Genomic DNA, 16,541 nt, shown 5'->3' on the forward strand with positions numbered 1-16,541 from the left:
GCATCTTTAGGATTCTCTATGTATAGTATCATGTCATCTGCGAACAGTGACAGTTTTACTTCTTCTTTTCTGATTTGGATTCCTTTTATTTCGTTTTCTTCTCTGATTGCTGTGGTTAAAACTTCCATAACTATGTTGAATAATACTGGTGAGAATGGGCAACCTTGTCTTGTTCCTGATGGTTTCAGTTTTTCACCACTGAGAATGATGTTGGCTGTTGGTTTGTCATATATGGCCTTTTTTATGTTGAGGTAAGTTCCCTCTCTGTCTACTTTCTGGAGGGTTTTTATCATAAATGGGTGTTGAATTTTGTTGAAAGCTTTTTCTGCATCTATTGAGATGATTGTATGGTTTTTCTCCAGTTTGTTAATATGGTGTATCACGTTGATTGATTTGCATATATTGAAGAATCCTTGCATTCCTGGGATAAACCCCACTTGGTCATGGTGTATGATCCTTTTAATGTGCTGTTGGATTCTGTTTGCTAGTATTTTGTTGAGGATTTTTGCATCTATGTTCATCAGTGGTATTGGCCTGTAGTTTTCTTTCTTTGTGACATCTTTGTCTGGTATTGGTATCAGGGTGATGGTGGCCTTGTAGAATGAGTTTGGGAGTGTTCCTCCCTCTGCTATACTTTGGAAGAGTTTTGAGAAGGATAGCTGTTAGCTCTTCTGTAAATGCTAGAATTCAGGCGAATGCCTGTGAAGCCATCTGGTCCTGGGCTTTTGTTTGTTGGAAGATTTTTAATGACAGTTTCAATTTCAATGCTTGTGATTGGTCTGTTTATACTTTCTATTTCTTCCTGGTTCAGTCTCAGGAGGTTGTGCATTTCTAAGAATTTGTCCATTTCTTCCGGGTGTCCATTTTACTGGCATAGAGTTGCTTGTAGTAATCTTTCATGATCCTTTGTATTTCTGCAGGGTCAGTTGTTATTTCTCCTTTTTCATTTCTATTGATTTGAATCTTCTCCCTTTTTTTCTTGATGAGTCTGGCTAATGGTTTATCAATTTTGTTTATCTTCTCAAAGAACCAGCTTTTAGTTTTATTGATCTTTGCTATCATTTCCTTCATTTCCTTTTCATTTATTTCTGATCTCATCTATATGATTTCTTTCATTCTGCTAACTTTGGGGGTATTTTTTGGTCCTTCTTTCTCTAATTGCTTTAAGTGTAAGGTTAGGTTGTTTATTTGAGATGTTTCTTGTTTGTTGAGGTAGGATTGTATTGCTATAAACGTCCCTCTTAGAACTGCTTTTGCTGCATCCCATAGGTTTTGGGTCGTCGTGTTTTCATTGTCATTTCTTTCTAGGAATTTTTTTATTTCCTCAGTCATCTCTTGGTTTTTAAGTAGTGTATTGTTTAGCCTCCATGTGTTTGTATTTTTTACAGATTTTTTCCTGTAATTGATATCTAGTCTCATAGCGTTTTGGTCGGAAAAGATACTTGACGCGATTTTAATTTTCTTAAATTTACCAAGGCTTGATTTGTGACCCAAGACATGATCTATCCTGGAGAATGTTCCATGAGCACTTGAGAAGAAAGTGTAATATGCTGTTTTTGGACAGAATGTCCTTTAAATATCAGTTAAGTCCATCTTGTTTCATGTATCATTTAAAGCTTGTGTTTCCTTATTTATTTTCATTTTGGATGATCTATCCCATTGGTGAAAGTGGTATGTTCAAGTCCCCTACTATTATTGTGTTACTGTCGATTTCCCCTTTTACGGCTGTTAGCATTTGCCTTTTGTATCGAGGTGCTCCTATGTTGGGTGCATAAATATTTACAATTCTTGTATTTCTTGGCTTGATCCCTTGATCATTATGTAGTGTCCTCCTTTGTCTCTTGTAATAGTCTTTAAAGTCTCTTGTCTGATAAGAGAATTGCTACTCCAGCTTTCTTTGGATTTCCATTTGTGCAGCCTTTTACGGCTGTTAGCATTTGCCTTTTGTATCGAGGTGCTCCTATGTTGGGTGCATAAATATTTACAATTCTTGTATTTCTTGGCTTGATCCCTTGATCATTATGTAGTGTCCTCCTTTGTCTCTTGTAATAGTCTTTAAAGTCTCTTGTCTGATAAGAGAATTGCTACTCCAGCTTTCTTTGGATTTCCATTTGCATGGAATATCTTTTTCCATCCCCTCATTTTCAGTCTGTAGGGGTCCCTAGGTCTGAAGTGGGTCTCTTGTAGACAGCATATGTATGGGTCTTGTTTTCCTTTCCAGTCAGCCAGTCTATGTCTTTTGGTTGGAGCATTTAATCCATTTACATTTAAGGTAATTATAGATATGTATGTTCCTATTACCATTTTCTTAATTGTTTTGGGTTTGTTATTGTAAGTCTTTTCCTTCTCTTGTGTTTCCTGCCTAGAGAAGTTCCTTCAGCATTTGTTGTGGAGCTGGGTTGGTGGTGCTGAATTCTCTTAGCTTTTGCTTATCTGTAAAGGTTTTAATTTTTCTGTCAAATCTGAATGATCCTTGCTGGGTAGAGTAATCTTGGTTGTAGGTATTTCCCTTTCATCACTTTAAATATGTCCTGCCACTCCCTTCTGGCTTGCAGAGTTTCTGCTGAAAGAGCAGCTGTTAACCTTTTGGAGATTCCCTTGTATGTTAATTATTGCTTTTCCCTTCCTGCTTTTAATATTTTTCTTTGTATTTAATTTTTGATAGTTTGATTGATATGTGTCTTGGCGTGTTTCTCCTTGGGTTTATCCTATGGAACTCTCTGCGCTTCTTGGATTTGATTATTTCCTTACCCATATTAGGGAAGTTTTTGACTATAATCTCTTCAAATATTTTCTCAGTCCCTTTCTTTTTCTCTTCTTCTTTTTGGGACCCCAGTAATTCGAATGTTGGTGTGTTTATTGTTTTCCCAGAGGTCTCTGAGATTGGCCTCAGTTCTTTTCATTCTTTTCTCTTTATTTTGTTCTGCGGTAGTTATTTTCACTATTTTATCTTCCAGGTTACTTATCCGTTCTCCTGCCTCAGTTATTCTGCTATTGATTCCTTTTAGAGAAAATTTTTAATTTCATATATTGTGTTGTTCATCATTATTTGCTCTTTAGTTCTTCTAGGCCTTTGTTTAAACATTTCTTGTCTTTTCTCCATTCTGTTTCCAAGATTTTGGATCATTACTGTCATTACTCTGAGTTCTTCTTCAGGTAGACTGCCTATTTCCTCTTCATTTGTTTGGTTTGGTGAGTTTTTACATTGCTCCTTCATCTGCTGCGTATTTCTCTGTTTTCTCATTTTGCTTAACTTACTGTGTTGGGTCTCCGTTTCCCAGGCTGCAAGTTTGTAGTTCCTGTTGATTTTGGTGTCTGCTCCCAGAGGGTAAGGTTGGTTCAGTGGGTTGTGTTGACTTCCTGGTGTAGGGGACTGGTGCCTGTGTTCTGGTGGATGAGGCTGGATGTTGTCTTTCTGGTGGGCAAGACCACATCTGGTGGTGTGTCTTGGGGTGTCTGTGAACTTATTATGATTTTAGACAGCCTCTCTGCTAATGGATGGGGTTGTGTTCCTGTCTTGCTAGTTGTTTGGCATAGGGTGTCCAGCACTGTAGCTTGCTGGTCGTTGAGTGGAGCTGGGTCTTAACGTTATGATGGAGATCTCTGGGAGAGCTTTCGCCGTTTGATATCATGTGCGGCCGGGAGGTCTCTGGTGGACCATAGTCCTGAACTTGGCTGTGACACCTGGCCAGAGCACCAAGACCCTGTCAGCCACATGGCTCAGAAAAAAAGGCAGACAAAAAAAGAAAGAAAGAAATTTAAATAATTAATTAAATTAAATAAAGTCATTAAAATAGAAAAAATTATTTTAAAAAAAGTACTAGAAAAAAGAAAAGAAAGGAAGAGAGCAACTAAACCAAAAAACAAATCCACCGATGATAACAAGCGCTAAAAAGTATACTAAAGAGAAACAATGGACAGTCAGAACCCTAGGACAAATGGCAAAAGCAAAGCTATACAGAGAAAATCACACGAAAAAGCATACACATACACACTCACAAAAAGAGAATAAAGAGAAATTTATATATATATATAAATTAAAAAAGGAAGAGAGCAACCAAATCAGTAAACAAATCTATCAATTATAATAAGCTGTAAATACTAAACTAAGATAAACATATAACCAGAAACAAATTAGATGCAGAAAGCAAACCCCAAGTCTACAGTTCCTCCCAAAGTCTACTGCCTAAATTTTGGGATGATTTGTTGTCTATTCAGGTATTCCACAGATGCAGGGTACATCAAGTTGATTGTGGAGATTTAATCCGCTGCTCCTGAGGCTGGTGGGAGAAATTTCCCTTTCTCTCCTTTGTTCACGTAGCTCCTGCGGTTCAGCTTTGGATTTGGTCCCGCCTCTGTGGGTAGGTCACCTGAGGGTGTCTTTTGGGAAGTCTGAGGTCTTCTGGCAGCGTTCAGTAGGTGTTCTGTAGGAGTTGTTCCACATGTAGATGTAGTTTTGATGTGTTTGTGGGGAGAAAGGTGATCTCTACGTCTAACTCCTCCGCCATCTTGAAGGCACCCCCTCCATGTGAACTTGAAAATTGGCCTTTTCTTATGCCATGAAAGTGTGAAGAGGTTGTTTTATTATCATGTGAAATTTATAGATTAGTGAGAATTGATATTTTTATTTTTACTCTTCCATTTATTTACTTAGTTTTTTTGTACCTTAACATTTTGTTTACATGGCTCTTAAAAGGTTTAAGTTTATTCCTAAGTATTTTTCTCTTTTGTTGCAGATGGAATCCTGGCTGGTTGTTTTGTATTTAATATGAAAGGGGCTTTTGGTTTCTGCGTGTAAGTTATAACACCTTACTGAATTCTATTTCTCTTGTGATTTTTCAGTTTATTCTAAATTGGGATTCTCAATTGCTAGTTTTTAAATTAATAGGTAGAATTCTATCAAAAGAACTGGAATATCTTCATGATCATTTCACTGTTTCTTTGTAGTAGTAAAAGGCTAAATTATAATTTTAAAAAAAACAAGTAAACACATCAGAATGAAGGGAGTTAATTTGATGATTTTAATGGCCATCGCTTTAATTTTTAATTTTTAAAGTTTTTGTTTATTCTTATTTATTTATTTATTTAATATATTTGGCAGGGGTGGGGGGTGGGTTATTGCTTTTAAACATCCAGTTTCATTGAATGGCCCATGTATTAGAGGTAAGATCCTGGCCAGGGCTGGAGGTAAGACCAGGCTGACTTTGTCTCTTTGTACCCGTCTTCTTTGTTTTTTTTTTTAAACAGGATTTTCTTTTTCTTTTTGTTTTTTTGGCCACTTTGGGTCTTTGTTGCTGCACGCGGGCTTTCTCTCTACTTGGAGTGAGCAGAGGCTACTCTTGGTTGCAGTGCACGGGCTTCTCATTGCGGTGTCTTGTTGCGGAGCATGGGCTCTAGGTGCTCGGGCTTCAGTAGTTGCAGCACGCGGGCTTCAGTAGTTGCAGCATGCGGGCTTCAGTAGTTGTGGCCCACGGGTTCTAGAGCGTAGGCTCAGTAGTTGTAGCGTATGGGCTTAGTTGCTCCGCGGCATGTGGGATCTTCCTGGACTGGGGATTGAACCCATGTCCCCTGCATTGGCAGGCGGAATCTTAACCGCTGCAATACCAGGGCAAGTCCCTGTACCTGTCTTCTAAAGATGAAGATCATTCTGGGATTGGCTTCAGTAGTAACTTTTTTTCTTAGATTAGCTAAAAATGTTTTAATAGGGAACTGAACCATGAGAAATGGGAGTTTTGGCTTAATTTTAGTCTGAATAGTGGTAATTGAGCTAAAATAAAATAATATTTAAATAGAGAAAGAATGAGAGGGGAAAATGATTTTAGATCCAGGAAAAAAATGTTACATACCATAATTCTACAGTTTTCAGTTTGAAAATTCAGTTTGAAAATGGACTACATAATTTGTGTAATTTACAGAGACTTTTGCCTCATGTTGTAGTTAATGTGCCCATATAAGGTGTTTACTGAAGCAGTGCTTCTGAAACTTTGCTGTGCATACTCATCACTCATTCTGATTCTGGGGGTCTGGAGTGGGCTCTGAGGTTCTATATTTCTAACAAGTAATCAGATGCTGCTGATTCCAGACCATGCTTCAAGTAACCAGGTACTAAATGACCATGACTTTAATATGGTTATTTAGATAAGTTTAACTTTGTAAATTAAAAACCAAACAGGTCCCATTGATCAAATGCATCATTCTTTTTTTCTACTTCATCATTGGTTTAACTGCTTATTAGAATGTGTTGCATTTACAGTCTCAATGTGATGTCCTGCTCACTAGTGTGTACCCTCTACCCCAGGGAGCACGGTGACGCTCTGCCACCCCTGTCCTCCCATCCTCCCATCCAGGATTCAAATGTGTGACGCTTTTATTCATGTGATTTCTCCAGACTGGGTTGCTCTTCTTCAACTGTCTAGCACTTCCCATCTTTCGAGACCCAGTTCAAATCCTAGCTTTAGAACATCTTTTTCAGCTGCTTTAGCCCACTATGAACCGTGATTGTCTTCTACAGTCAGTATTTTACTTACATGTCTGTTTGTTTGGTTCCCTAGATTGTAGACTTCTTAAAGATAAGGTTTATCTTGGACATTTTGCATTCCTTTCATGACCTCTCCTCATGGATATCTAAAAAACACTTTGGACACAGTGTCTGAATCCATAATTTTTACCTCTAAAAACCTGTTTCTATTCCTGTGTTCTTTGTATCAATGAATACCAAAGACCTTAGGGTAAAGAGGAAATCCAGTCTTTCATCAAGTCCTGTTAACTTTATCTCCAAAGCATTTCTTAAATCTTTGCTTTTCTCTTCTCCAATCTAGGCTTACATGGACTGACCCAGGAGATTATGAACTGATCTATCTGCATCCACTCTGGTGCCCTTTCTCACCACTGTAGTATAACTCAGGTCCATCATGTATGTTAGTGTCTCCAGAATTGTCTTTCATTATGTTCCCTTTCTCTGTTTACTCCAGTTTGTAAACCTTATTTTATGGTATCCAGGGATATGCCTTTCTGTCTTTCTGACCCAGTCTTCCCTTTACACTTTGCCTAGTTTATCCCTTTTTATCCTTCAGAATAAAAGTCAAGATTCCCTTACTTGGGAAAGTATTTATTCCCTAATGCTTCCCTGGAACCAGAGAGGTTTTTGAAGGAAAAACAAAACAACAGCAGTCCTTTTATGGCAGCTCTTTGCTTTCGGCATAAAGCAAGATCCCACTTGGTCTGGCCTTCTGTCTGCATCTGTAAATTATTTATGTGTTATCTGTTGTTAAAATCCCTGATTTTTGAATTGATTCTCTTTTTTCTAGTGGACCTCTATTAAAAACAAACAACAAACAAAACCAGCCTACCGAAAACTACTTGTTAACAAAGCAGAAAGATATTGTTTGATTGGTCTGATCACCTTAGAACAGTAGGGCTTAACAGGGATGAAAATCAGTGTTAATTGGATATTACGGGTTTATTTTTAATGATTCTTGGTTTTATTTAAAAAATGAAAAGCATGCATACAGTGAAATATAAAACTGTGTCTTTAAATAGGTTTGCTATCATTTAAAAGTTAATAGACTGTTTTATCACTTTCAGGTTTATAGAAAAATTGAGTAGAAAAGCATTGTGCTTTTGTGTTATATCTAAAAAGTCATCAAACCCAAGCTTACCTAGATTTTCTCCTGTGTTATTTTCTAAGAGTTTTATAACTTTGCATCTTACATTTAGGTCTGTGATCCATTTTGAGTTAATTTTTGTGGAAGGTGTAAGATCTGTAGATTTCTTTTTCTTTCTTTCGTACGCTGATGTCCATTTGTTGAAAAGGCTGATCTCTTCATTGAATTCCCTTTGCTCTTTTGTCACAAGATTACTTGACTATTTGTGTGTGGGTTTACTTTTGGAATCTCTCTGATCTATTCTTTTACCAATACCACACTGTCTTGATTACTGTAGATTTATAGTAACTAGTGAAGTTGAATGGAGAGTGTCAGTCTTTTAACTTTGTTCGTCAATATTGTGTTGGTTATTCTGGATCTTTCGCCTTTTCATATAAACTTGAGAATTCATTTGTTGATATCCACAAAATAACTTGCTGAGACTTTAAATGGCATTGCATTGATCCTATAGATCAAGTTTGGAAGAACTGACACCTTGACAATACTGAGTTTTCCAATCCATATGTGGAATACTCCATTTAATTTGGGTCTTTGAGTTCTTTCATCAGAGTTGTGTAATTTTCCTCATAGATCCTGTACATAATTAGATTTATACCTGTGTATTTCATTTTTTGAATACTTGTATGCAGAACTGTGGATTGGAAGGGAGGGTTGTCTGTAAAGTTATATACTGATTTTTAACAAGGCAGGGGTTGGCGCCCCTAACCCCGTATTACAGTTGTTCAAGGGTCAATTGTAATATGTACAACACAATATGATAACCAAAGCAAGAAGCTGCGAAAGAGGATAGTAGTGGAAACTTTAGGTATGAGAAAGAATAGCAGAATATTGTGCTTTTGAGGAGATGAGACTGTCACCAAGTAAATGGACACCAAGAATAAGTATATAAAATAGTGTCCTGGGAGTTCCTGGTGGTCCAATGGTAAGGACTTGGTGCTTTCACTGCCGTGGGCCTGGGGACTAAGATCCCGCAAGCCATGCAGCATGGCCAAAAATGACTAAATTAAAATAAAAGTGTCTTGCCACATGGTTCATTCAAAGGTTCTTTAAATTTCAGCTTAAGCTTCTGTGGATAGCCTTTTCTCTCTAACCTGCTCTGAAGTAGGTCATAGTTTTTCACCATCTCCCCACCTCTTATTCTTTCTCTTGGCACCCATTGTTTCATTGTGTTACTTTTATTCTTTACTTTTTAAAAAGTAATAATTTTCATAGCATTTATCACAGTTTGTAATTTTTTAAAACTTTATTTAGTTTGTTTATTTACTATACAGTAAACTCCGTGAAGAAAGGAACCATGTTTTTTTTTAAATTTAATTTATTTTTTATACAACAGTTTCTTATTAGTTACCTATTTTATACATATTAGCGTATATATGTTAGTCCCAGTCTCCCAATTCATCCCACCCCCCACCCCCACTTTCCTCCCTTGGTGTCCATACGTTTGTTCTCTGCATCTGTCTCTCTATTTCTGCTTTGCAAACTGAAGAAAGGAACTATGCCCAGTGCCTAACATGTATTAAGATGCTCAGTCCTTAGTTGTTGAGAAATGAATGAATATCTTTATAAACATGCATATACACATGAGTACCAAGGAATGCAAAGTAAGAAAGTTATAAAAATCTATTACAGTCAGTCTTAAACTCTTCAATAGAGTTGAGGGGTGTTTTAGCCTAGATTTTGAAGGAAGTGATAGGCATGAGTTGAAGATTTTGAGGGAATGTTCCAAATTTGGAGGAGGAAAAGAGTGGCAGGATTATTTGGGGAAATTAGTAAAATAATGTTGGCAAGAGTTGATAACTGCTTTGTAGATTAGCAATGATTATATAAATATGGAGAAAGCTACTAGATGCCGGGGAAAAAAATTTAAGAGTTAAGGGTAGGCAGATAGTATGGAATTCCAGAAAATGCAGAGAACAGGAATAATATCGTGACAGTAGTTAGAAAAGGATGGTTTAGGCAGTGGTCTTGTAGTAAGACACCTAAGGCATGGAGATAAGTGATGAAAGCAATTAGTGCTCCTCATTCTCTTTAATTCTGCATTTCAGAGTTCCAAGGTCCTGAGATGATAGGTAGTTTGCAAGTTTTATAGGCTATTACAGTTGGATTTCTTTGTAGTGAAATTTTCTTGTTCCACAGCTTTTGGATAAGCACAAGAATACAGAGAGCATGGTAGAGCTTCTGGACTTGTATCAGATGGAGGATGAAGCCTACAGCAGCCTTGCAGAAGCCACGACTGAACTCTATCAGTATTTACTACAGCCATTCCGAGACATGCGAGAACTTGCCATGCTACGAAGACAGCAGATCAAGGTATTTTTTTTTTTTAACCTAAATAGTAACCTGCCTGTTTTATAGTTCTCAGCGTGGCTGGCTATACATTTTAATTATTAGAGGAGCTTTTATAAATGTAGATATCTGATCCATTGTCCCCAGAGATTCTAGTTTGGTAGTTTTGTGATACATAGAGCCTGAGCACCTCATTTTAAAAGCATCTAAAAAGGCGACTTTGCTGAGTACCCAAGGCTGAGAAAAGCCTAGAAAATTTGTAAATACATTGAGATTCTCATCTTTCCCCCTTTCCTGTGCTTTTTTTCCCCTCTCCATCTACTCCTGTCTCCTTTTTAATGTTTTGGGTATTATCTAGTCTTAGACTTCTTTAGCAGGAGTTTTGAGAACATTTGTTTTGGGAAGACCTTGTTTTGAAAGTTACAAGGCATTAATGGTATGGCTTTAAAATTCATGACATTTGACTTTTGTGTGTAAAATATGTATTACTTTTTTTGAGGCAAGTGTTAAAGGTTTGATTTTATAGCTGACCTCAAATCAATGTTGCTGTGTTTAATTCACATGTAAATATTGCTGAACTAGGATATTAAAAAACTTGTGCATTAATGCGTGAATTTGGAACATTACGAAATTTATATCTGGGAAATTGCACTTATTCTGAAAACTTTATGCTTGGGGGCAAGAATGAGTAGTATAATATTTGAAAAATTATTACAAGGTAAAGCATGTCTGTCTTTTTCCCTTTACTAATGAGTCAAGATACGGAGCAACACAGACTGTCACATAATTGACACACTCTCCTTTATTAATACTTTTGACAAATATTGGGTTGTTAAGTCAGTTTTATCATAAACTTGGCATTTTGGGTAAAGTGGTAACTAGTAACTAAGAATTTTTAGACACTACAGTTTCCTTCAATTTTAAAAAATGAACTATAGATATTTGTCCATTGAAAACTTGACTGGAAGGATGAACTGGATGATATACATGGAGGCCCCATCTACTTCTAAACTAGGCTGCAGTGTTTAGCTGAGATAATCTATATACAGCTTCACATTGATTATCAGAATCTATGTGAATTTTTGCTTTCATATTATATCATGGTTTATATTGAGTATTAACATTAGCAAATGGATTGAACCTTCTTGTCAGGCTGTATTGTCCACTAGCGTCACTTATTACTCCATTTTTTTTCACTTGGGAAGCAGAGTATAGGTGAGGAGGAACAGACAACATACTTCTTAAATGGTTAACATTTTCAAAGGTAAAAATCGTATTTTACTGCATTGCCCCTCAAATGCCCTATCAACTATGATGATAAGCTAGTAAGAGAACATGAACAAATTTGTGCCAAGAAATTCTACAACTTAGATGAAATGGATACACTTCTTAGAGAAATACAAATTGTCAAAATAGAGTCAAGAAAAAATAGAAAAAATCTGGTAGCTCTATATTAACAAAGTTGAATTCATATTTTAAAACCTTCTCACAAAGAAAACTCCAGAGCCAGGTAAAGGATCATTGGAGGATTTAAAAGAGGGAACACTTCCCAACTCATTTTTGAGGCCAGCATTATCCAAATCAAACGACATTATAGAAAAAAAGAAAACTACAGATAAACATCCCTCATGAATGTAGATGCAATAATCCTTAACATAATATTGAAAAATAGGATTCAATAATATACTGTGATTAGGGTTTATCTTAGAAAGGCAAGATTGGTTTAACATTACAAAAAATAATCAATGTAACTCACCATATTATTGATAAAGGAAAAAAATCAACTTGTCTGGGTGCAGAAATGCACTTGATAAAAAGTTCATTGCCCATCCATGGTAAAATCTCAGCAGTCTAGGAAGAGAAGGGAACTTCTTTGAGCTGATAAAGGGTATGTATGGAAAGCCTATCTAACATCATATATGATGGTGAATGACTGAATTCTTCCCCCACTAAGATTGCTAACTAGGTAAGATTGTCTGCTCCCACAGCTTTTATTCAGTATTTCTCTGGAGTTTGTCGCCAGTTAAATAAGGCAAGAAAAAAATAAAAGGCATATATAAATTAGAAAAAAAAATAAAGCTTTCTTTATTTGTAGATCATGTGATCACACATGTAAGAAAAAATTAAGAATCTAAAAAAGCTACTGGAAATAATCTGTAAGTTTAGTTACAAGGTCAGTATTAAAGATTCAATTGCATTTTCTATCTTCCAGAAATGAAGTTGAAATCAAAAATTTTTAAATGCCTTTTACATTAGCATCTCTGAACATGAAATGTTTAGGGATAAATTTTATAAAATATATGAAAGGACTATATACTGAAAAATTATAAGACTTTGCTGAGAAAAATTAAAGCATACCTAAATAAATGGGAGATAGACCATGTTAATAGATTGGAAGATAATCTATTAACAATAATCAATAATGTTTAGATGTCAGTTCTCATCTGATCTGTAAATTCAAATTAATATTCCAGTAGGGTGTTTTTTTTTTTAAACTCACCAGCCAATTATAAAATAGCTAGAGAAATCCAGACGTTGTGGTGCTGGTATAGGATAGGTGTGTAAATGAATGGAACTAAACAGAATCCAGAAATAAACCTGTGGTTATATAGTCAATTAGTTTTCTACACAGGTGACACGGCAATTCAGTGGGGGGAAAGAATAGTCTTATCAACAAATGGTGCTAGAAGTGGATACCCATATAGAAATAATGAAGTCCAGGCTTCCTTATCTTATACCATACACAAAAATTAATTTAAATACATCTTAGACCCAAACATAAAGCTCATAGTATAAAACTTTTATAACAAAACTAGGAAGTTTTTACAATCTTTCAGAAGGAAAGGCAAAGGTTTTTTAGATAGGATGCAGAAAACTTCAGCCAAAAACTAAAAAAAATAAAAAATAAAAAAAAATAAAATTGGACTTTACTAAAATTAAATACTTTTGCTATTTTAAAGATTAAGAAAATGAGGCAGGCCACACACTGAGAGAAAATAACTTGTAATACATCTAAAAAAGGAACTGTACAACTCAGTAAGACAAAACCCCCAAATTTTCAATATGAGCTAAATATTTAAAAAGACACAAAGAAATGGCTAATAATCACATGTGAAGATGCTCAACATACTCATCTAGGAAATCCAAATTGGTACCACAGTGAGATACTATTACACACCCATTGAAGTGAGTATAATGAAAAAATTCTGTCCCTCCCAAGGGCTAGTGAGGATGTAGAGTAACTGGAATTTTCACACATTGCTAACAGAATTTTAAAGTGGTACAACCACTTTGGAAAACAGTTTGGCACTTTCTTCAAAAGTTAAACATATATGGTTGATCTTCGAACAACCCTTGGGTGTGGTTCCAGGACCCGCCAATGATACCAAAATTTTCAGATGCTTAAGTCCCAAAGTGGCTTTCCAGATCGTGGTTCCCCATCCGTGGATTCAACCAACAGCAGATCTTGTAGGACTGTAATATTTATGGGGAAAAAAATCTGCATGTAAGTGGACTCATGCAGTTCAAATCCATGTTGTTCAAGGGTCAACTGTACAATACCTTACAACTCAGCTGTTTGTCTCTTAGTTACTTATACAAGAGAAACAAAAACATCTGTTCACAAAAAAGACTTACATACCAGTGTTAGTGCCAACTGTATTCCCGGTAGCCCCAAACTGGGACAACCCAAATAACCATCGACAGGTGAATGGATAAACAAAATGTGATATTTGCATATAGTAGAATAATATTCAGCAAAGCAAAGGAATTAACCATTGATAGACACAATAACACAGACACATGTCAAAGTCATGCTTAGTTGAAGCCGTGTACAGGAGGGTATATACCCTCCTGTATATGTGTGAAGGTATGGATGGCAAAGTAGTACGAGAATATTTTGGAGGTGACGGAAATGTTTTGTATCATGATTGTAGTGGTGGTTTCTTGGGTGTATACAGCAATCAAAACTCATCAAATTGAGCACTTTAGATGGATTTACTTGAACACAGTGTATGTAAATTAAATCCTGATTAAATAGCTTATAAAAAAATGTGCTGAGCAAAAGATGCCAGACAAAGAGTATAAACTGTGCCTCCATTTACATGGAATTCTAGAAGATTGTCCTAAACAGCTGTTGCCTGGGGTGGGGCCGGGGAGATCCACTGAGAGGAAGCAGATGTAACAGAACCCTTTGGGGAGATTGATGTGCTTTAAATCTTTATTATGATGCCTGTTATCATGGGTATATATATTTGTCAAAATTTACACTTAAACAGGTACATTTTGTTGTATGTAAATTATAACTCAGATGATTTTTTAAAAGAAAAATGAGCAGCATGTACAAGTTTATGTAGAGATGCAAAATGAAGGTGATCACCATTGCCTGAAGATATATAGAAAAAGGGGGATTATCAAGCTTCACCACTGAAGAATAAGAATTCAGTAGGAAGTGAGTACGTATGTCTATTGGAGATTGGAATTGAGAATAGTCCAGATAGATATATAAAAACGAATGGTGTAGTGAACAGGCATAATACTAGGGCTTTTAGTCACAATAAGTTATTCAAACATTACTGAATCACCAAGCCAGCACCATGAGTGGAGGCCAATAAGTGGCATGGCTGGGATTGAAACACATGTTTGACTGCAAAGCCTACTCTTTTAGTTATACCACAGGGTGTGAATTGTTTGATACGCCTCAGTCTAAGGATTTGTAGGAGAGGAATGATGGTCAGGGGCTAGAATGCTATCTCATCCTATGGAATTTGACCTTTATTCTTTAGCTTCTTTAAAATACACACCCCTTTCGGAAGCTCCCAGACTCTAATACACTGGTTCTTAAAATGTGACCCCCAGACGAGGGGCATCAGTATCACCTAGACCCTCGATAGAATATACAGATTCTTAGGCCTCACCTCAGATCTCCTTTGCTGAAACTCCAGGGAGAAGCTCAGCAATCTTGTTTTAAAAAGTCTTCCCGGTAATTCTGGTATGAATTTTGAGAGCCACGTGTCTAATAAAATTTGAAACAGCTAAGGGATGGAGCACACTAAATTCAAAGTTACATTTTCTCTTAGCCCCAGTTTTTTCATCCATAAAATGAGATTTAAACTAGGTGATCCTTGGGGAATTCCCTGGTGGTCCAGTGGATAGGACTTTCACTGCCGGGGCCCAGGTTCAATGCCTAGTCGGGGAACTAAGATCCTGCAAGCTGCGTGGTGTGACCAAAAAAAAAAGCTTAAATAAATAAATAAAAATAAATAAACTAGATGATCCTCTCTAGATTTTTAGGCCCAGTGTCTTATTGAGTCAGGGTTAGTTAGCAAGTTGACCTACTGATAGTCTTCCTGGATTAACTATAAGCACTTCAGACACATTGTCCAACTTATTTCTAATGACTTGCTGAAAGTACATAAGCTAGAAACTAGAAGACACCCTCAGCTTTTCCCTCCCCTTTGTAGCCAGTCGTGTCATTTTGCAATTCAGCTATCTTCTAGTTGAAACCTGAATGTACTTTTCTTCCTCCACCCTTCCCCAGGACCAAGCAAATCTATAGGTGTCTTTGTGTGAAATAGAAAAAGTCACCCACCTCCACCCTTATTCCAGCAGACAAATGGGCATATGCAGCAGTACGCATGGCTTGGCAAACCCCCTGGTTTTGTGCAGGGTGCAATTTTTACACCACTGGAGCACTATATACTCTACCACGTACACTATAAAATATATAGTGCTACCACTGTACATTAAGGTACTTATCTCTTACCTTAACTATTTTTTCCTTTGGTTTCCTTGTCTTTAGATGTCTCTTACCTTCAAAAAATGCCTCATTTCACACTCTTTCCTGGGAATAGTACACTTAATATTTGCTTTGAATGTAAAAATGCATGAAATAGATGATGCCAAGTCTAATCATGTCATTCTCTTAATCAGGAGTCACCTTCAGATGACTCCTGGGCCTGGAAAATTCACATTAAGGTCTCTACTACATCAGTATATTCACAAGTTTATCTTGGCATTTGTTTCACCTAAGAATTGGAATTTTTTTAAATTGCAGTCTCAGCAATAGACAGGAGTAACACTTCAGCTTCTCATATAAAACCCAGTATCCAAGCTAGTGATGTACTTTATAATAAGTAATTCCTTGCCAAGAAATTTGTATTTATAAACTAGTCTCACTATCCTAGCTACCTAAACTGACACATTTTTTTCCATCTTAAAAACAGACACTGTTTTCTTTCTAGCCCTAAAATTGAAAACAGAGGTGTCATTGTTATTAGCACATGATCCAGCTGACCAATGCTGTACATCTTCAAATTTGCCAAGTTAGGAAGAGAACTCAGTATCCTAGCTTAATGTCTTAGGTACAGTAAACTGTAATCATGTTTTTAAACAGTTGGCTGCAGCATTAGCTTCTGAGTTTCAGAAGTCAGTTAAAAAATCAGCATTTAAAAAGCATAGCATGTTTGTTTTCTGTATATTTGAATATACATGTACAATGAAGGTAAAAATAATCCAACAACAAAGAACAAGTTATTGCCAAATAATTACCACCAGATTTTTAATATTATTTTTTCTCTTCAAAAAGCCATA

The 16,541-nt window shown here is 36.3% G+C and overlaps 1 protein-coding gene across 2 annotated transcripts in view; it reads left to right on the forward strand.

Annotated features, from left to right (window-relative positions):
* The window catches only part of JMY (junction mediating and regulatory protein, p53 cofactor), a 67,512-nt gene that overhangs the window by 21,022 nt on the left and 29,949 nt on the right, over window positions 1-16,541 (forward strand). For both annotated transcript variants that reach the window (XM_024118168.3, XM_007102959.4), the window contains exon 2: window positions 9,801-9,974. In XM_024118168.3, coding sequence (XP_023973936.1) covers window positions 9,801-9,974 — 174 coding nt within the window. The remainder of the gene's footprint in view (window positions 1-9,800; window positions 9,975-16,541) is intronic.

The sequence above is a fragment of the Physeter macrocephalus genome, chromosome 8 (assembly GCF_002837175.3).
Source record: "Physeter macrocephalus isolate SW-GA chromosome 8, ASM283717v5, whole genome shotgun sequence".
In the NCBI taxonomy this organism is placed as follows: domain Eukaryota; kingdom Metazoa; phylum Chordata; class Mammalia; order Artiodactyla; family Physeteridae; genus Physeter; species Physeter macrocephalus.